General features: G+C 47.7%; 1 protein-coding gene across 1 annotated transcript in view; it reads right to left on the minus strand.

Annotated features, from left to right (window-relative positions):
• Nucleotides 1–1,027: 1,027 nt before the first annotated feature.
• Nucleotides 1,028–23,730, minus strand: part of PARD6G (par-6 family cell polarity regulator gamma) — a 91,602-nt gene continuing 68,899 nt past the window's right edge. The window contains exon 3 of the mRNA XM_042962326.1: nucleotides 1,028–3,715. Within this exon, the coding sequence (XP_042818260.1) occupies nucleotides 2,919–3,715 (797 nt within the window). The 3' untranslated portion in view covers nucleotides 1,028–2,918. The remainder of the gene's footprint in view (nucleotides 3,716–23,730) is intronic.

Genomic DNA, 23,730 nt, shown 5'->3' on the forward strand with positions numbered 1-23,730 from the left:
TCTGAAGCAGGCTCCAAGGCTCTGAGCTGTCAGCACGGAGCCCAACGTTGGGCTCAAACCCACGGGAGCTGCGAGATTGTGACCTGAGCCCAAGTCAGATGCTTAAGCGACTGAGCCACCCAGGCACCCCTGGATTTTTTGACTATCAGCATTTTTCAACTTGCCATGACCCCCACTCCCCATGTGTGATCACTTTGTATAATACTGCAAAATGCTACATAAGCTCTGATTCACTGGACAGTCTCATACCTGCTGAAAGGCTGACTCTTCTGAGCACCATATGCCCTGGGCTTGGTGTGGATGATCGGTCAGGCAGATGTGCACCAGCCGCACAGCCAGGCGTGTGCACCCGCCTCTCCACCTCCGTGACCAGCTTAGCCCCGTCTCTTCTGACTGTGGGGGTGACCGTCCGGAGTTTCCTCAACTATGAACTGGGACAGGGTTGCCACAGCTCCGTGTCATTGAAAGGGTTATGTTGATGAACGCTTGTAGAAAGCACATTTCTTCCGGGAATTCTCGGTGCCCGCTGCTATCACCATGATATCTGTGATGGCTGAGTGCATAGATCACGTTCCTATGCACTATGCTTAGCAATGTCAGAATGAAGGAGCATTAATGGCAATTTTGCAAACCTGGGTATATTTAAGAAACGCTGTATAGTAAGCATTTGGAAAATCTTTTTTTCAAAAGGACTTAAAAAGAAGTTTCTAGACCTAAAACACATCTGTCTCCCATCAACTACAACTTGGTTATCTGCAATGACCTACAACCTGCTTGAGCTTCAGCCCATTTTGTCATCTGTAAAAGGGATAATGTTACTCGCCTCATGGAACATGTATGAAGATTAATGGAACATGGAACATGTACAGATTCATGGAACATGTATGAAGATTAAGTGAAAAAATATGGCACAAGATATGCACTGGGTACATACTGGAGGTGCTCCATTCTGAGGTAAGCATCTCTCTGCTCAGCATTAACTGGTCGTTTCTCCAATATTTAGAACACAAGTGAAAAGTATCATTAATTGCAGAGAAAAAGTTTTTATTCTTTGATATATAAAACCAACAAAACTTTAATGTGTAATACAACATAGTTTTTTTTTTTTTTTTTAAGAAGAAAATGGCAGAAGTAAAGATCTGGGTACAAAAATACACTCAAGCAGCTGTTCCAAGAAATTCAGAACTCCTAATATTATAAACAACAGCATACAAATCTCGGAGTGGTAGGTTTTTTCTTCTTTCCCTAAAAAATTATTCACATTTGCTTAATTTAAAACACGTTAAGAAATATAACTTTCCTTCTTGGTGACAGACCAGTTACTCAACAAGATATTAAAAAACCAGCAATAACTCAGCAAAAGAACATTTCATTTGTGATAGTAACTAGCATTAGACTTTTGGTTCTATAATACTTATCGTAGTAAAAAAAAACCCACTTCTGACTGCTTGGATGCCAGAAAAGATGCTCATACAGCTCACTGGAGCCCATAAATTTGGATGTATTTGGACTCTCACCCTCTACCTCAACGGGAGAGCATCTCTGGTCTTCCCTGTGCTTAGGAACACAACCAACAGTGATCCTGGCACACAAATAACAAAATCAAACATAGCTGCAGGAAACCACAACTGCTCAATAAAAGCTATTTCTGCCTAATAAATAGTTTCCAAAGGAAAAATTATTTGCTTTTACACTTAATGAAGAAAAATGAAGATGTTGAGATACTGTTTTCAATCTGTTAGCAGCCTGACATCCATGAAGTCAGGACAGTTCTGTGGCTGACCAGCAGAGGGTGCTGGACCACAGGAGAAGCAGCTGTATACTCTCCCAAGAAAGGCATCCTAAAAAAATATTTTTACTTGTATTTATATGAAAGCTTTATTTGGTCAAAGTTTAGTTCTCAGAGTATAAGTGTAACATTTTCTCCTCCACATTGGATTCAAACAAAATACACTTCATATAATATTGGATCAAACATGAATAAACCTATAAAATTACTAAATATATAAATATTGCTGGAAGATCAAAGGGAAGTGATAATGAATTTACTGTGTTAAAAATCAGTAAGTTCCACGTGACTTGTGAATTTAAAACAAAGATAACAGAAACTACACATCCAAATGGCTGTGAGCTTTCAGAGGCCTGCCAGGGGTGTGTGGTGGGCTTATCCATCATTTCCACTGAAAATATTTCAAAACTTGACCTCAGACTCAAACCCCAGGAAAAGACTAGTTTTTATCTCAGAGTTAATGGTGGCTTTTGGTCACGGAAGTATTGCCGAGACTTACCTTCCAGTACCTTCCAACCCCGCAGGGCTAAGTTCGCCCCGCCCGGAGGCTGAGCCCCCGCAGGTGCCGTGATCCATGTGAGCTTTTCCCTGGGATGTGTGGGGGTCCGGCACCCGCTTGGCTGTCTGAAATTCATTGTCACTGGTCATACCTGTTACAGGCTTGGGCGCATTGACTCTTCAAAGCCAGGCTCTGGCTGCCACCTTCCTCCCTCATTCCTGCCGGTGAGCGGAGTCTGCAGGGCAGCCGGGGCGCGCGCTCACAACAGTGCTGACGTCACAGGTTGTTTTTGCACAGGTCACATTAAAGACACGAATCTATGTTTCAAAAGGAATTTTAAAGCTTCATTTATAAAAGTATTTTCAAAACGAAGTATTTTCTGCACCTGGTCAGACCCTCTCTGCCACGTTATTTACGAAAGTGCTGGGACCTGCCCCCGGCTGAGCACTGACTGCACGCGTGTGCATTTTCTGTTCCGTGGAGAAGTCTATAAAAATAGTATCTGTATTTTCTATCCGTCAGCTGGAACACACGCGGGGTGTGGGCCAAGAGGGTGGGATAAATAAAAACAACAAGGGGCCCGAAGCGCACAGTGCCTGTCCCCACTCGCACCCGGGGGGCGCGGCGGCCCTACAGCGTCACGGCCGGGCCGTGCTCCTCCACGGCGCCAGGGGGCAGCGGCAGGGCCAGGCTGTGGCGAGGGTCGGCGCGCAGGGAGCTGAGCAGCCTGTGCGCCGGGCCCGCGCCGTTGACCCGCGCCTGGCTGCCCGGGGGCGGCGGCCTGGGCGCGGGCCGCGGCTCCAGCACGCCCTCGAGCACCACGTCGGGCTCGTCGTCGCTGTCCGCGTCGTCGGGCTGCAGGTGCAGCAGCGCGGGCGCGGCGGGCAGGCTGTGGCGGCTGGCCGCGCTGTCCGAGGAGCGGCCCGAGCTGCCCGACGCGCGGCTGCCGCGCACCACGTTGTTCCTCTGGTTGGCCGGCTTGACCGTGACGATGAGGTTGTGGCTGTTGGCGATCATCATGTCCGTGACCTGGTCCAGCGTCTTCCCGGCCACCTCGATGCCGTTCACCTCCAGGACCTCGTCGTCCACGGCCAGCAGCCCGGTGCTCTCGGCCAGGCCGCCGGGCACCATGCGCGAGATGAAGATGCCCGGCACCTTCTCCAGGCCCTGCGGGGCCACGCGCACGCTCGTGCCGTCGCGGATGTAGAAGCCCAGCGGCTTCTGGCAGCCGTGCCTGTACAGCCTCACGCGGCGGTGCGTCTCGGGCAGGATGTCCACGTCGATGATGGAGGACACGGGGCGGAAGTCGTGCGGCAGGCCGATGTGCAGGTGTGCGCGCCGGCGGGGGCCGTCCTCGCGCAGCGCCAGCGCCTTCCTCCGGCGGGATAGAGAGCCACCGGCCCCGAAGCTGCAGTGCTCGGCCTCCTCTGAAACAGCAGAGGGGGTGGCGGTCAGGATGGGGGGAGGTACTGGTCAGGACAGGGGGCGGCACCGGGAGGGGGAGGGGGAGGCGGTCAGGACGGGCGTGGGGGGAGGGGGGCACTGGGAGGGGGAGGCGGTCAGGAGGGGGGCGAGGCATCGGAGGGGGAGGCACCGGAGAGCACGGCGACGGCTGAGGGCTGGGGCTGCCCGTGGGGTCTGGCTCTCTGCCGCTTACCTGTGGGCTGCTCCTCGGATGTGCCCTGGGACCCCACAGAACTCTGAGGCAGTGGGCACCACCATCACATCACATCTTTCAGCTAATTCCCTACAAGTCTCGCCCAAATGTGTAGCACTTCACTTTTCTGGAAAGTCTCAACCTCTAGGATGATACTCTGGAGTAACTTTCAGAGCCCACAGCCACCTGGCATCAGTTGGGCTGGCCATATAGTTAAGTCCAATCGCGTCCCTACAGTTAGCTCTCTGGAACTCTCCAAAACCACCCCCACACAACCAACATGACTGCAAGGTGAAGAGGCAGGAATGAGACTACAATAAAGAGAATTAACAATGGATGGAAGGCTTAAAAGTGCCTGATTACATTCTGGGAAGACGGCAGAGCAGGGGCCCCGGGAATCTCTCCCCGCCAGATGACAACAGCAGGGGCGGAACCTGTGTGATGGGGCTGCTTTGGAACTGTGGACTCTGCCCGAGGCCTGCCACGTGTCCGGGAGAAGTAGTCGATTTTGGTCCATTCCAGCTCGCAGCACAGCAGCACCTGCCCGTCCCGCGCCCCAGCCATGTGGCAGGCAGCCGGGCACGTGTTTCTGGAGCAGCCCGCAGAAGCCAGGTGGACGAAAAGGACCCTGTCCCCCAAACGGCAGGAGGCCACGCTCTGACCACACAGGTGCGGACTCAGAGGCTGGCGGCCATTGCTGTCACCCCTCCAGCTCGAGTGACTTCAAGGGGATAAGTGCCCTCTTCTCCCCCTTTTGTTTTCCACTTTTCCCCTTTTGGGAGCCACACGTTAAAGACTAGGACATTGAAAAACAGCTGCCTATTTGGGGGAAATTAGGAAGTGATGGCACATGTCCAAGGAAAGGCTCAGAAAAGGCCGAGGAAGACATTAAATGGACACCTCAGGTTGACCCCCGGCACAGAGCCTGCAACCATGAAAAGAACGACGACAACAAAACAGCAAACCCTGGGGAAGGGGGAGAATCTGATTTCCAGAGTAATCCCATCATGAGATTTGAATGTCCAGTGCTCAGCAAATCACAAGGCACACAAAGAAACAGGAGACTTTGGCCCATTGAAAGAAAAAAAGATAATTCAACAGAATCTGTCCCTAAAAAGGACCTGGTGTCAGATCTACTTGAGAGACTTTAACACAATTGCCTTGAGACCATGGGGAAGATGGTGGAATAGGAGGATTCTGAGCTCACCTCCTCCCACAGACACACTGAATACACCCAGGCATCCCCTACATATAATGCAACTCAATCTGAGAACAACCTGAAGCTAGTACAGTGGCTCTTCCACAGCCAAGGACAGAAAGAAAAAGCCACACCAAGAAGGACAGGAGGGGCAAAGACTGAGTCAGGAAACAAACTCCTGGCACGTGAGAAGGGAATCACAGATGCAGAGAGGATATCACACTCCCTGAGGAGTAAGGGGATCAAGCCCAATGGGCACCCGTGGTCCTGGGAACCTGCACCAGGAAGATGAGTCCCCATAATATCTAGCCTTAAAAATCAGCAAGGCTTAACCCTGGAAGCTTTGAAAACCAGTAAAGCCTAATTCCAGGAGAGCAACAAAGAAATCAAAGAGGAAATAAAAAAAATTTCCTGGAGACAAATGAAAATGGAAACACAATAGTTTTTTTAGGATGCAGCAAAAACAGTTCTAAGAGGGAAGTTTATAGCAATATAGGCCTACCTCAAGAAACAAAAAAAGTCTCAAACAATCTGACCTTACACCTGAAAAAGACTATAATAAGAATAAAGCCCAAAGTTAGCACAAGGAAGGAAATAAAAAAGACCAGGGCAAAAATAAATAGAGACCAAAAGACAATATAAATGACCAATGAAACGAAGAGCTGTTCTTTGATAAGGTAAGCAAAACTGATAAACCTTTAGCCAGACTCATCAAGAAAAAAAGAACTCAAGTAAATAAAATTATAAATGAGAGAATTTAAAACTGACATCACAGAAATCCAAAGGATTATAAGAAATTACCATGAAAAATTATACACCAACAAATTGCACAACCTAGAAGCAATAGATAAATTCCTAGAAACATACAATCTTCCAAGACTGAATCAGGAAGAAATAGAAAATCTGAACAGATTACTAGTAACAAAATTGAATTGGTAATCAGAAAACTCTGGCACAGGTGAATTCTACCAAATATTTTATATTTAATTTAATATTTTATCTTATTATTTTATGTTAGAGAGAAAGACAGTATGAGCAAGGAAGAGGGGAGAGAGAAAATCCCAGGCTCCAAGCTGAGCATGGAGCCCAATGTGGGGCTCGATCCCATGACCCTGGGACCATGACGTGAGACAAGATCCAGAGGTGGAAGCTCAACGGATTGAGCCACCTGGGCACCCCTCCACTAAACATTTAAAGAAGAGTTAATGCCTGTGCTTCTCAAGCTATTTCAAAAAATAGAAGAGGAAGGAAAATTTTAGAATTCATTCTTCAAGGCCAGCATTACCATGACACCAAAACCAAGGACACTCCAAAAAAAGAAAATGAGGCCAATGTCTCTGATGAACATAGATGTGAAAATCCTCAACAACATATTAGCAAACCAAATTCAATGCTACATTAGAAGGATCAGGTGGGATATATTTCAGGGATGCATGGAAGGTTCAATATCTGCAAATCAATCAGTGTGATGACCACATTAACAAAATGTGATCATCTTAATGGATGAAGAAAAAGCATTTGACAAAATTCAACATCTGCTTATGATAAAAACTCTCAACAAAGTGGGTGTAGAGGAAACATACCTCAACATAATAAAGGCCATGTATGATAACCTATAGCTTACATCATAGTCAATAGTGAAACGCTGGCATCTTTTCCCCTGAGATCAGAAACAAGTCAATGATGTTTACTCACCAGTTTTATTCAAAATGGTATTAGAAGTTGCAGGTGGAACAGTCAGACAAGAGAAACAAACAAGGGACATCCAAACTGGGAAGGAAGAAGTAAAACTGTCACTACTTGCAGATGATAAGATTACATATAGAAAACCCTAAAGACTCCACCAAAAAACTATTAGAATAAATGAATTCAGTAAAGTTGTAAGATACAAAATCAATATACAGAAATCTATTGTGTATAATAACTAATAACACACTAGCAGAAAGGAAAATTAAGAAAACAATCCCATTTACAATTGCAACAAAAATAATAAAACACCTAGGAATAAACCTAACCAAGGAAGTGAAAGATCTATGAACTGAAAACTCTAAGACACTTACAAAAGAAATTGAAGAAGACACAAGTAAATGGAAAGATATTCCATGCTCACTGACTGGAAGAATTAATATTGTTAAAATGTCCATATTACCTAAAGCAATCTACAGATTCACTGAAATCCCTATCAAAATGCCAATGGCATTTTTCACAGAAATAGAACAAACAACCCTAAAATTTGTATGGAACCACAAAAGACCCCAAACAGCCAAAGCAATCTTGAGAAACAACAAAGCTGGAGGTATCATGCTCCCTGATTTCAAACTAGATTACAAAGCTGTAGTAAACAAAACTGTATGGTATTGACATAAGAACAGACAATAGACCGGGGCACCTGGGTGGCTCAGTCGGTCCAGTGTCCAACTCTTGATTTCAGCTCGGGTCCTGATCTCATGGTTCGTGAGATTGAGCCCCACATTGGGTTCTTCTCTGACAGAGCAGAGCCTGCTTGGGATATTTATTTTCTCTCTCTCTCTCTCTCTCTCTCTCTCTCTCTCTCTCTCTCTCTCTCCTCTGTCCCTCCTCCGCTCACACTTTCTCTCTCTCAAATAAGTAAACATTAAAAAAATTAAAAAGTGGGGTGCCTGGGTGGCTCAGTTGGATAGGCATCTGACTTCGGCTCAGGTCATGATCTCATGGTTCGTGGGCTTGAGCCCCACCTCGGGCTCTGTGCTGACAGCTCAGAGCCTGGATCCTGCTTCGGATTCTGTGTCTCCCTCTCTCTCTCTCTCTGCTCCCGTCTCTCAAAAAGAAATAAACATTAAAAAATTAAAAAAAAATTAAAAAGAATAGATGACAGGCCAATAGAACAGCATAGACAGCCTAGAAATAAACTCACACATATATGGTCAATTAACTTATGACAAAAGAGACAAGAATATACACTGGGGGAAGGACACTCTTGAATAAATAGGCCATGAAAACTGGACAACCATATGGAAAAGAATGAAACTAGACTATTATACCATATACAAAAATTAGCAAAAACAGTAATTTGAAAAGATATAGGCACTCATATGTTTATTGCAGCATTGATTACAATAGCCAAGATATGGAAGCAACCCAAGTGTCCACTGTTGGATAAAGAAGATGTGGTACATACATGTACAATATATGTACATATATATGTACATATATGTACATTATTCAACCATAAAGAGTGAAGTCTTGCCATTTGTAACAATGTGGATGGACCTTGACTGCATTATGCTAAGTGAAATTGTGTCAGAGAGACACAAATATTGGATGATTTCACTTGCATGCAGAATCTAAAAAAACAAAATAAACAAATAAAAATAACAACAGCAAAACCAGAAACAGACTCCTAAATACAGAGAAAAAACTGGTGGCTGCCAGAGGGAGGAGGGTTAGGGGACAGAATGAAACAGGTGAAGGGGATAAGAGGTACAAACCTCCAGTTATAAAATAAACAAGTCAGTGATGAAAAGTACAGCATAGGGAATATAGTCAATAATACTGGTAACTTTTTTGGTAACAGATGGTAATTACACTTACTGTAGTGACCATTTAATAATGTATATAATTGTTGAACCACTACCATACACCTGAAAATATTACAATGCAACTTACTAAAATTAGAAAAAAAAACCAGCCTTAAAAATGCTCAAGAAACTAAAGGAAGATTTGGAGGAAGTAAGAGATGATATATCAACAAAATGGAAACATTGATAGAGAGGCAGAAAACCTAAAATGTTACCAAATAGAAATTCTGCAGCTGAAGAGTATAATAATCAAAATGAAAAACAATCATTGTCAGCTATGAATAGGCAGAAGGAATCAGTGAACTGAATATAAGACAATGAAAGTTAGTGTGTCTAAGGAACAGAAAGAAAAAATGCTTGAAGAATAGTGAATAGAGCCTAAAGAAACTTTGGGACACCATTTAGGGAACCAACACATGCATCATGGGAGTCTTGGAAGAAGAGAACGTGGCCCAGGGAACAGCTGAAGAAATAATGCCTGAAAACTTCCACATTTGATGAAATGCATGAATATAAACATCTAATAAACTCAATGAACTCTAAGATGAACTCAAACAGACCCACATGTAGACACATTATAATCCACTTTATAAAGACAGAGAGACTCTTGAAAGCAGCAAGAAATGAGTCACCAGGGACCCTTATCAGATTATCAGTCTATCATTAACATTTCTCATCAGGAACTGGAGGCCAGGAGGCAGGGGGCTGATACATTCAAAGTACTAGGAGAAAATAACTGTCAATCAAGAATCCTATATCCAGCAAACTGTCTTTGCAAAGTGAGGGAGAAATTCACACTCCCAGATATATGAAAGCTGAGAAAGTTTGTATCACTAGACCTGCCTGGCAAGACATGTTCAAGGGAGTCTTTCAGGTGAAGTGAAGGACAACTAGACAGTAACTTGAAGCTGTGTGAGAAATAAAGATCTGAATGAAGGTAAATACAAGGACTATTATAAAAGCTAGCATTATAACAATATATAACTTGTATAATAGACTATTATCACAATAGTCTGTAGGTGCTCTTTTTGTTTCTACATGATTTAAGAAACTAATATATTTAAAGGATAAGAAATATTTGCCTAAAAGCTGGTATTATTGTAACTTTGGTTTGTAACATCAAATTTTGTCGTCTACACAACATAGACGACTTACGTGTTTACAAGGATTATCAGTTTGTGTTTTTGGGCACGCATGTATAATGTAATTTCGTGACACCAACAACAGAGCATTGTGTTTGGAGCTGCCGTGCTGTTACCGAACGTCTGCTTCTATCAGTTACATTAGATCCTTCGGAAGTTAGCTGTAACCACCAAGAAAATTACTATAGAATTGACACAAAGGACATTAAGAAGGGATTTAAACATTTCAATACAAAAAAATTAACACAAAAGAAGAGAGGAATGCAAGCCATGAGGGACAAAAAAAGCTAAGGGGCATATAGAAAACCAAGAGCACAGGGACAGAAGTAAGTCCCTTCTTATCAGTAGTTCCTTTATATGCAAATGAATTAGGCCCTCAAATGAAAAGCAGACTGGCAGAATGAATAAAAACACATGATCCAACAATATGCTGTCTTGACAAGAGACTCTCTTGTGACCCAGTGACACAAACAGGAAAGTGAAAGGAAAAAGTTTCCATGAAAAAGCAGGCGTGGTTCTACTAATATCAGACAAAACAGACTTTAAATAAAAAAGGTTACACAAGGGGCGCCTGGGTGGCTCAGTCGGTTAAGCGTCCGACTTCGGCTCAGGTCCGTGAGTTCGAGCCCCGCGTCCGGCTCTGTGCTGACCGCGCAGAACCTGGAGCCTGTTTCAGATTCTGTGTCTCCCTCTCTCTCTGACCCTCCCCCGTTCATGCTCTGTCTCTCTCTGTCTCACAAATAAATAAACATTAAAAAAAAAAAAAAGTTACACAAGACAAAGGATATTACATATTAATAAAGGGATCAATAGAGCAAGAAGATATAACAATTACAAACATTTACACACCTAGTAACAGACCATCAAAAGATAGGCAGCAAAGCCTGACACAACTGAAGGTGGAAACAGTTGTAAGATAACAGCTGGTGACTCCAATACCCCTCTCATAATAAGGGACACAAAAACCAGACAAGATAAGTGGGCAAACAGAGGACATAACAGAATAAGCCAACTAGACCTGAGAGATACATACAGAACATTCCACCCAACAAGAAGACGATACTTGATTTCCTCAAGTGCACCTGGAACATTTTCCAAAATAGACCAAATGTTAAGCCACAAATTAAGTTTCAATAGATTTTAAAAGATAGATATCATACAAAGTATCTTCCCTGACCACAGCATGAGGAGGCAGAAATCAGTAACATAAAGAAAACTAGAAAATTCACTACAAAGTAAAAACTAAACAACACTTTGTAACAACCAATGGCTCAAAGAACAAATCACAGGGAAATGAGAAAATACTTAGGGATGAATGAAAACAAAAACACAACCAAAACTCAAGGAATGTAGCAAAGGCAATCCTGAGAAAGAAATTTATACCTATAAATGCTTATGTTAATATCAGGAAAGATCTCAAATCAACAACCTAACTTTACAACTTAAAGCACCAGAAAAATAAGAACAAATTACGCTCAAAGCAGAAGGAAGGAAATAATAATGATTAGAGATATATGCAGTACAGGATATAAAAACAATAGAGAAAATCAATGACAGAAAAGGTTAGTTCTTCAAAAAGACCAATAATATTGACAAAACGTTAAATGGACTAAGAAAAAGAGAAGACTTGGGGCGCCTGGGTGGCTCAGTCAGTTAAGCATCCAACTTTAGCTCAGATCATGACCTTGCCAAAGGTTTGAGCCCTGCATAAGGGCTCTGTGCTGACAGCTTGGAGCCTGGAGGCTGCTTTAGGTTCTGTGTCTCCCTCTCTCTCTGCCCCTCTCCCACTTGCACACGCACGCGTGCACGCTCTCTCTCTCTCTCTCTCTCAAAAATAAATAAACTTAAAAAAAGACTAATTACTAAAATCAGAAATTAAAGTGGGGACACCACTACCATTTCTACAGAAATGAAATAGATTTGAAGAAAGTACTAGGAGGAATTGCATGCCAACAAGTTGGGTCACCTAGATGGACAAACTTCTAGAATCATAAAACCTACCAAGGCTGAATCATGAAGAAATACAAAATCGGAATAGATCTATAAATAGTAAGGAGATTGAATCAGTGATCAATGCTCTCTCAACAAAGAACAGTCCTGGACCTGATGGCTTTACTGATGAATTCTGCCAAACATTAAAGAGGAAATAATACCAATCTTTCTCCAACTTTTCCAAAAATTTGAAGAGAGAATAGTTCCAAACTAATTCTAAGGCTAGCATTACCCTGATACCAAAGCCAGACAAAGCACAATGGAAAAAAGCCCACAGACCAATATTCCTTATGCTCACTGATGCAAAAATACTCAACAAAATACTTGCAAACAAAGTGTAGCAGTATATTAAGAGGATTATACACCATGACAAGTGGGATTCTCCCCTGGAATGCAAGGGTGAGTCAACATACAAAAATCAATGTGATGTGCCATATCAACAAAACGAAGGGAAAGACACATGATCATCTTGATGCAGAAAAAGCATTTGACAAAATACAACACCCTTTCATTATAAAAACACTCAGCAAAATAGGACTAAAAGCAAACCGCCTCCACGTAAGAAAATCTACATATGAAAAAACCATAGCAAACATAATACTCAATGGTGGAAAAAAAAGCTTGTCCTCTAAGAGCAGGAAGAAGGCATAGACTGCTGCTTCCATGACTTCTGTTCAACACAGTAGCTGTTCAACACTAGCCAGAGCAGTTAGGCAAGAAAAAGAAATAAAACACATTCAAATTGGAAAGGAAGAAGTAAAACCATCTCTCTTTGCAGATGATCTGATCTTAAATGTGGAAAATGCTAAAGACTCCATGAAAAAGCTGTTAGCTCCAATAAGCTAATTCTGCAAAGTAGCAGGATACAAATCAAGACACAAAAGAGCATCTTCCATAAACGAGCAGTGAATGATCTGAAAAGGAGATTACAAACACAATCCCATTTGACAGCCTCAAAAAGAATAAAATACTTAGGAATTAGCTTAGCCAAGGAGGTGAAGCCTTGTACAATGAAAACTACAGAACACTGCTGAAAGAAATTAAGACATAAATAAACGGGCGAGGGGGCGCCTGGGTGGCTCAGTCGGTTGGGCGTCTGACTCTTGATTTCAGCTCAGGTCATTATCTCAGGATCACGGGATCAAGTCCCATGTCAGGCTCTCTGCTGAGCATGGAGCCTGCTTAAGATTCTCTCTCTTTCTCTCCCTCTGCCCCTCTCCCCTCCTCAAAAATATTTTTAAAAAGACCTAAATAAATGGAAACACATCCCATGATCATGGACTGGGAGACTTATTGTTAAATGTCAGTATTACCCTAAGTGCTCTATAGATGCATTGGAAATCTTATTAAAACCGAATGACTTTTTTTTTTTTTTTTTTAGAAACAGTAAAACCCATTCTAAAATTCATATTGAATCTCAAGAAATCCCAAACAGCCAAAATAATCCTGAAAATGAAGAACAAGACTGGAAGAGTTACACTTCCTGATTTTAAAACTAACCACAGAGCTATAGTAATCAAAAAAGTGTAGCACTGGGATAAAGACAGATAGACCAATGGAATAGAATAGAGAGACTGTAAGTAAGCCCCCCAGATACGGTCAGTGGAGAAAGAAGTGTCTTCTCAACAAACGGGGCTGGGAAAACTGGATAGCCACACGCAAAAGAACGCAGTTGGACGCCTACTTAATGCCATACACAAAAATTAACTAAAAAAAGGATCAAAGACCTCAATGTAAGGCCTCGCACTATAAAATTTAGGAGAAAACACAGGAGAAAAGCTTCGTAATACCTGATGATTTATTGGATTTGACACCAAAGGCAGAGGCAACAGAAGAAAAAAGTCAAACTGGACTTCATGCAAACTTTAAAAACTTTGTGCATCACAAGTGTGGACAACAGTGAAAAAAGGTAACCCACAGAATGGGAGACAGTGTTTGCAAATGGTGTATCTTATCGGGATTAATATTCAGAATATAGAAAGCTCAAACTCAGTAACAAGGTCCCAATTCAGAAATGGGAAGAGTTCACAATATGTGCAAATATCAAACAACCTCTGCATACCTAGCATATCACTCTATACACCAGCTGCACACCTGAACGGCTACAGTGTGAAATGCTGACTCTGCCTCACTTTCCAAAATCCAGTTGTGGTAATGGCAACAACAACAGCAGGCAAAGGACTCGGACACATACTCTCCAAAGAAGACACACAAATGTTCACAGAACACAGAAAGATGTTGAACATCACTAACAGAGAAATGTTCATAGCACCCTTATTTAATAGCCCCAGAGCAGAAGCAACCCAAAATGTGGTTTATCCACACAGGGGAATATCATTCAGCATTTAAAAGGAAGGCAGTCCCGACGCCTGTGGGACATGAGCCACACGGAGAACATGATGCTCGGGGGTGTGAGCCAGCCACAAGAAGACAAATCCTGCGTCGTCCCACTCACGTGAAGTCCTTAGCAGAGTCGCAGTCACACAGAAAGCAGGGTGGTGGCACCGGAGCAGGGGGAGTTGGTGTTGAATGCGGATTGCGTTTCAGTTTTGCAAGCTGACAGAGCAGACGCACGGTAGTGACGGGGACACCGAGTCCTACACCAAAAAATCGTTAAGATGGCAAATTTTATGAGCATTTTACCACAATAAAAAACGGGAACAAAATCCAAAAATTTATTCTAGGTGGCAGCATTTGCACGTTCCCTTCTTTGCCTTCAAAGGCAGCATTCCAGCCTGGTCACCAGGTGTCACCTGGGTAGGCTGAGGGTGGGAGCAGCCAGTGACCATCACTCCCTTTCATCGTCCGCGGTATGGATGTTCATGGTTGCACATGGCCAGGGACAGACGTGCGCTGTATTATACGAAAACAATCCGTGCTGGGAAGGGGAAGCCCTGGGCCTGCTAGTGAGTGAGATGTGTGCTCTGGCTGCCCTGGCTCCAGGGGCACCCTCACGGGAGCGCCCCTCTGTAGTGCAGGGCTTCCCCCACCGGCCAAGGTCATGCCTTTGTGTTCCTACCGCCAACCTGGGGTGGGGGGCGCTCCAGGTGCCAGGAACTTTCCTGGGGACAGGAAGCTGGCCACAAGGACTCCTTGAACTCCTGTTGAGTTCCTAAAAATGTTCTATGTATTTCCTCTTTTGCACTTGTAAATTAAAAAAAATTTTTTTTAACATTTATTCATTTATGAGAGACAGCTGGAGCAGGGTAGGGTCAGAGAGAGAGGGAGACACAGAATTGAAGCAGGATCCAGGATCCAGGCTCCGAGCTGTCAGCACAGAGCCCGACATGGGGCTCGAACTCAAGAGCTGTGAGATCATGACCCCAGCCGAAGTCGGACGCTTACCTGCCTGAGCCCCCCAGTCACCCCTCTCTTGCACTTCTAAATCAGAGACTCCGTTCCTTTCCTAGCTTAATCAGAAATGAGCACCCAGGAATGAAGTGTTTGCCAACCAGCAGTGTAACTGAAGATGTGTTTAGTACTCGGTAGAGAAACGGAGTCATTCTGCCTTATTTTTGGTTAGTAGATGACAGGACGAGACAAGCAGGGAGTGCGGGAGGCAGCGCCTTAAGTAGGAAAAGGCTGTTCCTTCGGACAGTCCTGCAGGTGTTTGCGGAGGTGGAGGAAGCCTCGGGCACGGCCGTGCACCCTCCACACTCCTTCCTGGTGTCCCAGGGGCCTCAGGTGAAGTCAGGACGCTCGGGCCCGTGACGTGGCCCGGGTGCGTGGGATGCTCTACCCTACATGGGCCGTGGTGGCACGTGACTGAGGCCAAACACATTCGTTCATCAACCAGGGAGACCCTGTCAGGAGCTTGACTTAAAGTAACATTTTCAAAAGTTGAAAGCAGAGGAAGGAAACAGGCAGGTGGCCTTTGGGAGCCCTGAAGGAAGCGTCTCCTCTCATCAGAATGACATCGTTTTGTTGTTCTTTCCTCTCTTTTCGATAAACACACACTTGCACGCACACATCCAGCCTCTGCGGCTCCCCAAGGAAAGTGCTTCTGGGACCAGATGAAAGGGGTTGGCGGAGCAGTTGGCCCCACGCGTGTGTCCGTGTTTCCCGCGCCCGATCCCAGGGAGTCGGCTGCATCTCGGACATCTTCACACCTGCCCGAGGCCCCTGCAGCGGTGGCAGTGAGAACACTCACGGGCACCCACGAGACAGACAGTCTGCGTGTCAACACTGGCCCTTCCTCATTCGCGGGACCGAAGACTGATTGATTAGACGGAGATGAGCGCCAGGAAGCGCGAGTGGGAGCGCTGGGGGGAGATAGGAGGACAGTGGTCCACAGCCGTCGTGGGAGCCGCTGGCAGAGCACCTGTGAGTGCCCATCGCCACTCTCTCTCCATTTCGTAACTCCAAAACGTGCAATTCTGCTCTGAGCTCCAGGAGCCCCTGCCCAGGTGTGAGCCTATCAGTCACTCGATCACACCTCAGCGAGTTGTCATTTCTTATCCGCAGGATATCGCAAGGATCCCAGGATTTTTGAGAAAAGGCAACTTTTAAAATTGTGTTTGTGACACCTGAATACGTCCCACACTCCTCTGCAGACGTGACCACCGCTTGTCTGTGCTTTTGCGATTTCATCGAAATGGATCTTGCGATTCTCGCCCGCGGCTGCTTTTGTTCCCTTATCGTGCGGAAGGGTTCCTGCTTCCCGCTGCTGCTGGAGGCTCGGAACCTCCCGTGCCAGCAAGTGCTCCCTGAAGTCCTTCCAGGGTCAGGAGCCCCTGCCCTGAGGAAACCAGGGACTGGTAGGAGAGAGACACAGACGGCACTTGGGATGAAACCGTTTGGGAGACGCCTTGGGCAGAGCACCGGCCGGGCATCCTCTGGCGCAGCAGGGTGGGACGGTGAGTCCGCCGCTGGGAGGGAGCCGTGTCTGCGGGCCCACGGGGTGCGAAGCTGCCGCTGGGATGCGGCCCAGCGTCGGGGACGGAGTGGGCCCCCCAGACGAAAAGCTGAACCCCAACAAAGGCATCTGCTCCTATGAGCAGCTCCCCCTCAGGGTAGGCCGACTCCAGGTGGAGCCCACACCGGAAACGGCAGTTCCCTGGACCGGGGCCTTGGAGTGTCTCCATGGGTAACAGATCCGAACACTGTCCTGAGGGCATCGTTCCCGACAAACCCCTGTGGCAGGTCCTGGCTGCAGGTGGCCATGGCCCACACCCCTTCCTGAAGGTGGGCCCCGCCCGAGGCTGTTTATTCAGGGAGGGGTGGGACAGGGCTGGGTGCTCCGGAGGCCAAGCCCTCAGCTGGACACTGGCCAGCCTGATGTGGGGGGAGGTGGGAACCAGGCCAGTTCTGGGCCACACATGCGTCTCCCTGTGTGAAGGACTTACGCACAAACATGGGGGGTGGGGTGGGAAGGTGGGGGCCGAGTGGGAGGACAGACGTGGCCCGAGTCCCTCTCTGTTCACACCACTGGCCCACAGACCTAGAGCTGCAGCAGACCCCCCTCCTTCCCCGCAAGCTGGCTTGTCTTCAAGCCTCAGTTTACCCGACTCTAATGGCACATTCCCTCTCGCAGGCCTGGACGTGGCTCAGCCTCTGTGTCACCAGGGCCGGGCCCACGGGTGAGCAGGCACTCTGGGCGTGTGCACGACTGACCAGACTGAGGCTCCAGGGTAAGCCCAGACATTGGGGGACAGAGGAGGAGGATGAAACGGGGCCACGAAGGCAGACGAGGCCTCCAGACAGCAGCAGAAGCAGGTGTATAGACTTCTGCTCCTGGAAGACGGGGGTGCGTCTCCCACCCTCCTGCTGAGTCCAACCGAAACCCTGGGCTCGGCACTCGATAGCCACGTGAGGAGACACTGAGGGACAAGAAGGCAGACGGGGCGGGGCGCAGGGAGGCTTGAGCCCCAGCTGTTCTGTGCTGTTCCTTTCAGATATCCCAACCGTCCCAGATGAGAACCAACATGAGCCAGAAAGGGGCAGCTTGAAAGAGAAGCTTTTAGACCCTGACGGCCCCACCCCATCCAAACACAACAGACAAACGCAGCCACGATCAACAGCAAAGGCTGAGCGAGGAGCCCCGGTGAGCAGAGGCCACGAGGGGCCTGGATATCTGCCCTGTGCCCGAGTGCTAAGGTGGACAGTCCCCTGGGGTCAGTGGAGCCCACGCCCTCCAGCCAGTAGTAAGGAGCTGCACGTGGGTACCGATGTGCGTGGCAGGCAGGCTAAAAGTCAGAGTGCACACGAACGCGGAGCGCGACCACGTGCGTGAGATAAAGAAGAATCGGGCCGCGGGGTAGAGCGGCCGCCCAATGACAAAATGGTGACCCCTGAGACACTCTCGCGCATACGCAGCGCCACGGAGCAGCAGCGCGTGTGAGCCAACCTCTGCGCGTGGAACCAACCGGGTGGGATCCACACACGGTCCGCAGAACAGGAGACCCCATGGCACCGTGACCGGCAGGGCCCAGGTGGCATTTCCAGAACAGCCACCCACAGCAGAGCACACGCTCTGTTCAAGTGCCCACGGGACGCACGTGGGACAGACCACCTTCTGCCACCGCAGGCCTCAACGTGTGCTCACAGCCTGAAATCCTGCCGTGTGTCTTCTGATGGTGTTTCTGGTGCCTGAGGTCAAAGTAGAGATTGGTACAGAGAACCCAGGAAAACCTCCAAACACTCGGAGGTAACACCCTTCTAAATAATCTCCAAGGGGCAAAACCAACCCCGACCAGGGTGAAAATAAAGCACAGTCCAGGACAGCACTTGGGGTGGGGTGGGATGGGGTGCCGGGTGCGCCTCGGTCAGTCCTCTGGGCCCCATGCCTTGCAGCCCAGGACAGACAGAAAGAAGGAAATAATCCAGACAGGAAGGGAGTCCATGAAGCTGGAACAACAGAGAAAAATCAATGAAATTAAGAGCATGGTCTTCCTGTCACAGCCTGCTGGGGACTCAGTCATCCCGTGGCCCTCCCCCACCAGGTCCTGGGCCCACCCCCAGCGGCGCCTGGCCCTTCTCCACTGAGTCTTGGTCCGTGGCTCTTCTCTCCCGGGTCCCGGGCCCCTGGCACCTCACGTGTCCCCATCTGTGCTCCGGGCCTGTCGGGGCTCTGCGGATCATCTCCGGTTCTCCGTGGCCCAGCCTGCTAAGCATGTCTTCCCGCTTTGCTGGGGCCTCTCCTCCCCATCTGCCTTACGTGCTCACCGGGCCATCCCCACGCCCCCATGCCAAGTCTAAGCGACGGTCAACACATGTTCTCTCTTCCTTGCACTTGAAATCTGTCAAACTTCAAGGGGCATCCCCTCCGTGATATTCTCTCTTCTTGTCTAAAGGGCTACATGGCTTGTAGCTTTCATGTTTAAGTGCTTTTTGTAGGGTCCATATTGTTCTCCACGAGCATCCTGCCTGAGCACGGGTCCACAGTGAGGGCATGAACCCACTGGGTCCTGGGGTGCTAGATGCTAACAGAGGAGCCTCATTTACCCAGCTGACAACAATGTGAAGTACAGTACCGGCCAACTTCTCATCTTAACGAATATGCTTTTTCTAATGGTGTTGAATCGCCAACCTCTGTGAAGCGGCCAGAAAGCATTATCATCTATCACTTCCACTTATTTCCTGAGTGACAAAGCTACCACTTTGTCACCATCTGGACTCGTAAACAAACGCCGACTCTTCCCGTGTGCTCCTCCTCGGAAACGAAGCCGGTCCTGCCAACAGTGCTCCCCATACCGCACCACCCGGCCCCCGCAGCCATACGGTCAGGCTGGCACTGGTCATTAACTACCGTGTTCCCGCTATCAGCTGCACCCACCCCAAACAACACGCGCCCGGCAGTGCCGGCTGGGAAACCCCGCTTCATTCTGCCAATGAGGTGGTACGGTCTGGGGGGAGTGGTGTGTGTCGGGTGCCGCCGACCCGACCCCCCTCCACAGCCTGCGGGGCACCGGGAAGACTCTTGGTGGAAAGGTCTGGACTTAGGTTTGTTTAAAAAAAATTTTTTTTAACATTTATTTAGTTTTGAGAGCCAGAGAGAGATAGAGAATGAACAGGGGAGGGTGAGAGAGAGAGGGAGACACAGAATCCGAAGCAGCTCCAGGCTCTGAGCTGTCAGCACAGAGCCCGACACGGGGCTCGAACCCCTGAACCCTGAGATCATGACCTGGGCTGAAGTTGGACACCCAACCGACTGAGCCACCCATGTGCCCATGGACTTAGTTTTTTTTGAGATGGGCAGAAACTGGCAGGAAGGCTAGGGAGCAGTGTGGTCTCAGCACAGGTGAATTATTAGTGTGTTTAAGGTTTTGATCTGTGCTGGTGTTCTCAGTCAATTCACTAGAGTTGTTCTTTCTACCAATTCACGTACCGAAATACCAGCTATTTTTCAAATTTACATGACTCGGGGCGCCTGGGTGGCTCTGTCGGTTGAGAGTCCGACTTCGGCTCAGGTCGTGATCTCACACGCCCTCCGTGAGTTCGAGCCCCGCTTCGGGCTCTGTGCTGACAGCTCAGAGCCTGGAGCCCGCTTTTGATTCTGTGTCTCCCTCTCTCTCTGCCCCTCCCCTGCTCACGCTCTGTCTCTCTCTCAAAAGTAAATAAAAATGTGTAAAACAACAACAACAACAAAAAATCTACATGACTACAAGTCAGAAAGTTGTTCTAATAAAAGCCAGCCCATACTTCCAAATAATGCAAATTTTTCGTTCGAAACACTATCCGTTCCTGCAAAAAGCGTATCAGTGTGAAGGTGGTGGTTTCTGAGTTCCTTAATCACCTGACTTTTTTTGTGCACAATTTTGGTTTTCACACTTTTCCTTGAACAACATATAGTACATTGTTGTGTTTCAACATGAAGATTGTTAATCTGTTTTAAATGATAGGATATTCTATCTGTACCAGATAAGTATTTGAAACTGAACACTGGTATTAATTATCAAATTGAATGCATGTACTTACACATACCTCTCCCCCATTTGAATCTAAAGACCAACAAGTTTCTATGGTAAACAATTACTCACAACCTCCCTGTCCGGGGCGCGACCCTGGAACCACCCTTCCATCATGAGGGTTTTAATTAGTTGCCAGATAAGGAAACACAACTTCTCAGGGGCAGTTTCTTATTTGACAACAAAATAATGTTTTCGGTTTTTTGTTAAATGTCTTCAGTAGAGATTACACAAGTGGCCCTTTTCAGCCAATTCTTGCTTCTTACAGCCACCACACATGTGCCGATTTACAAAATGCATCTCTGTCCTCAGTGACCTCTGGAGGAGCAGGGCTGTGCAGGCCCGGACCATGGGCACAAGGCTTGAAAATCCACAGCCAGAAGGACCTGACCAGTCTGTGGCCAGACTGGGTCCTCGGGATTTGCTCTCTTCATCACAGATCCAGAGGGGCTGACTTGGGTCCTTTCTCGACACCAGTCCTTTCTTTAGGGACCCCACAACACCAGGGCCTCTAACATCTGGCCCCCATCATGCTGGCAAGACTCAACATCCAACACTGACCCTAACCCTGAAAGTTCAGCTACCCTTGTTTATTTAGCAGCACCTTCAAGCAAGTTTTAGCAAATCTAAAGGTGGCCTGAAGTGTCGACACACTGGATGCTTATTGCTTTTCAGCAGAAGCTGGGCAGTTGAAACAAAGGAAGTAAACTGCTACCACTAGGGGCCTCTGAGGCCTCATGGGGTGTCAGGGAGCAGAGGACCTCCCCCGCTCTGGGTTTTCCTCTGTGGTTCCATCCCAGGAACGCCTCATCCACTGGGAAACTCACGTGTAGGCATAACACGTGGGCAGCGAGCATAGGCTCAGAGACCTGACAGGTGCTCCTCGGGGAGGTGGGACAGGATCCCAAGAGGGGCTTCTACAATGGGCAGCAGCCATGATGGTACCCAGAGAATCTGGCAGGTGCGGCCTCCCACCCTTGCACACGCCGCTCAGCCCAGGAACAGACTGACAGGATGTGTGTGTGCGCGTGGGGGGTATGGGCGTATAGAGAGAGGTTTATTATACACCGGCTCACACAGAAATCCCACGGTCTGCATCCGTAAGCCGGGGGCCCTGGAGAGCCAATGGTGGACCAAGCCCCAAAGCCCGAGAACCAGAGCACTGCTGTCCCGGGGCAGGAGAAGGTGCAAAAAGAGAATCTGCCTTCTTCCACCTTCCTGTTCTAGTCAGGTCCCCAACGGACTGGGGACTGGATGAGGGCCATCGACACTGGAGAGGGTGGTCTGCTGTACTCCGTCTTCCAGAAACGCCCTGGCAAACACACCCAGAAAGATGTTTTACGAGCTGCCGGTATCTGTGGCCAGTCAGGCTGACACATAGTCAGACATAGTGTCTGTCATCACAAGGCTCCCTGGGCTCAGAGGCTCCTGCCTTCTTCCTCAGGGTGCGGCTGGGACTTGTAGCTGGAGGTGAGGACGACCAGAACGTGGCCCAGGATGAGGGTGTTCAGGGCATTTTCGAGGAACTGCTTTGTAAATGGGCGGACGAAGTGTTTTCCAGTGACCCCGGACTTGTGCAAGTCTCACCCTGAGGTTTGGGGTGCAGCCCCACAGCCCTTGGGAGGCTGATGCCCTTGGATCATTGGCTGATTCCGAATAACAAGGAAACTGATGAGCTAAGGAATACCAGAGATGAAGGAGTCTCTGGGCATTGGTCAAAGAGTGGGTGGTTCGAACGTGGAAAAGTGCAGATGGCCTCGTGAGGAAGAGGGAGAGCGAGCGTGGGATTCCTGGGGAGTGGGCCGGCCACGGCTTTGCTCCAAACCCCTATCCCAGCAGCCACGGGCCCAGGGCAGGTACGGCTAGAAACCTTTCTTCCACTTTCCGACGAGCCACGGCATAGGCAGCAAAGCACACAGCTCCCTCTGTGTCCAGGAAGGACGTGTCCCCGGGCGCCCCCACCTCTGCATCCAGCTCTGCACAGCACTCGGATGTTCCCTGTCGCTTGTACGGATAAACCATCGCATATGCACTTTATTAGTCAAAAACTCTCAACTATCTTAAAGACAAAATTTGTTACAAAGAATATCCCATTCCTAAGATTCCAACTCTGGTTCCTAAAATAACTTTTACAAGACAAAAATTGTCACAGCTTCTTTGTATCGAGTACTATGTTAAATCTCATATTTTCTCCAAAGTGAACAACTAAGGGGGGGTGGGACACAGATTCGGGCAAAAGTCCACCTCCCCCCTCCTATTACACATTTTTACTCAAATTAAGTTATATGTTTTTTCTCTGCTTCTATTTTCAGATATCTCCAACAGGAGGGGAAGGAGGTGCTGGCCTCGCTTCCCTGAGGATGCCAGAGCACAAAAGTGGGCGCAGGCGTCTTGCCTCCCCACCGCCGTCTCTCTCCCTCTGCCCAGGTCCAGTTAGACGGGTTCTGTCGGGAAGACGGCACTAAAAACTTGGCAAGAGGCAGGTTTTTACCAGCCTCCCCAGCCTCCCTCCGGGTGAGAAGGCCGGATCAGAGTCAGGAACTGTTTTAGCGCATGTCAGACACATATATGACCGTGGGGACAACTCTGTGAGAAAATGCTTCTTAGAATCCTCTCTAGTTTGAAAATGTACGATGTCACAGCTTTTTAGGGCCCGATGCAGATGAAGGTGGGTGATGGGCACGGGGGGGGGGGGGGGGGGGAGGGACTTCCTACCAGGGACCGACTCCCGGAAGGCACACCCAGCAGGCGAGCCCTCCAGGCCAGGCCAAGAGAGTCAAGCACAATCCCAGAAACATGCAAGGCCGACAGGACCCCTGTGACCTAATGGCACCACTGGGACACAAGCTGGAGCCGCTGGGCTAATGGCTGACCTCTGGGCAGGAGCTTCACCCTCTGCATACAGTTGTCGAAGAATTCTGATGAAACAATTAGAAATATTCTTGTTTTAACTGGCAGACTAGCAGACTATTTCTTAATTTGCTGTTGCT

Source organism: Panthera tigris, chromosome D3 (assembly GCF_018350195.1).
Source record: "Panthera tigris isolate Pti1 chromosome D3, P.tigris_Pti1_mat1.1, whole genome shotgun sequence".
NCBI lineage: Eukaryota > Metazoa > Chordata > Mammalia > Carnivora > Felidae > Panthera > Panthera tigris.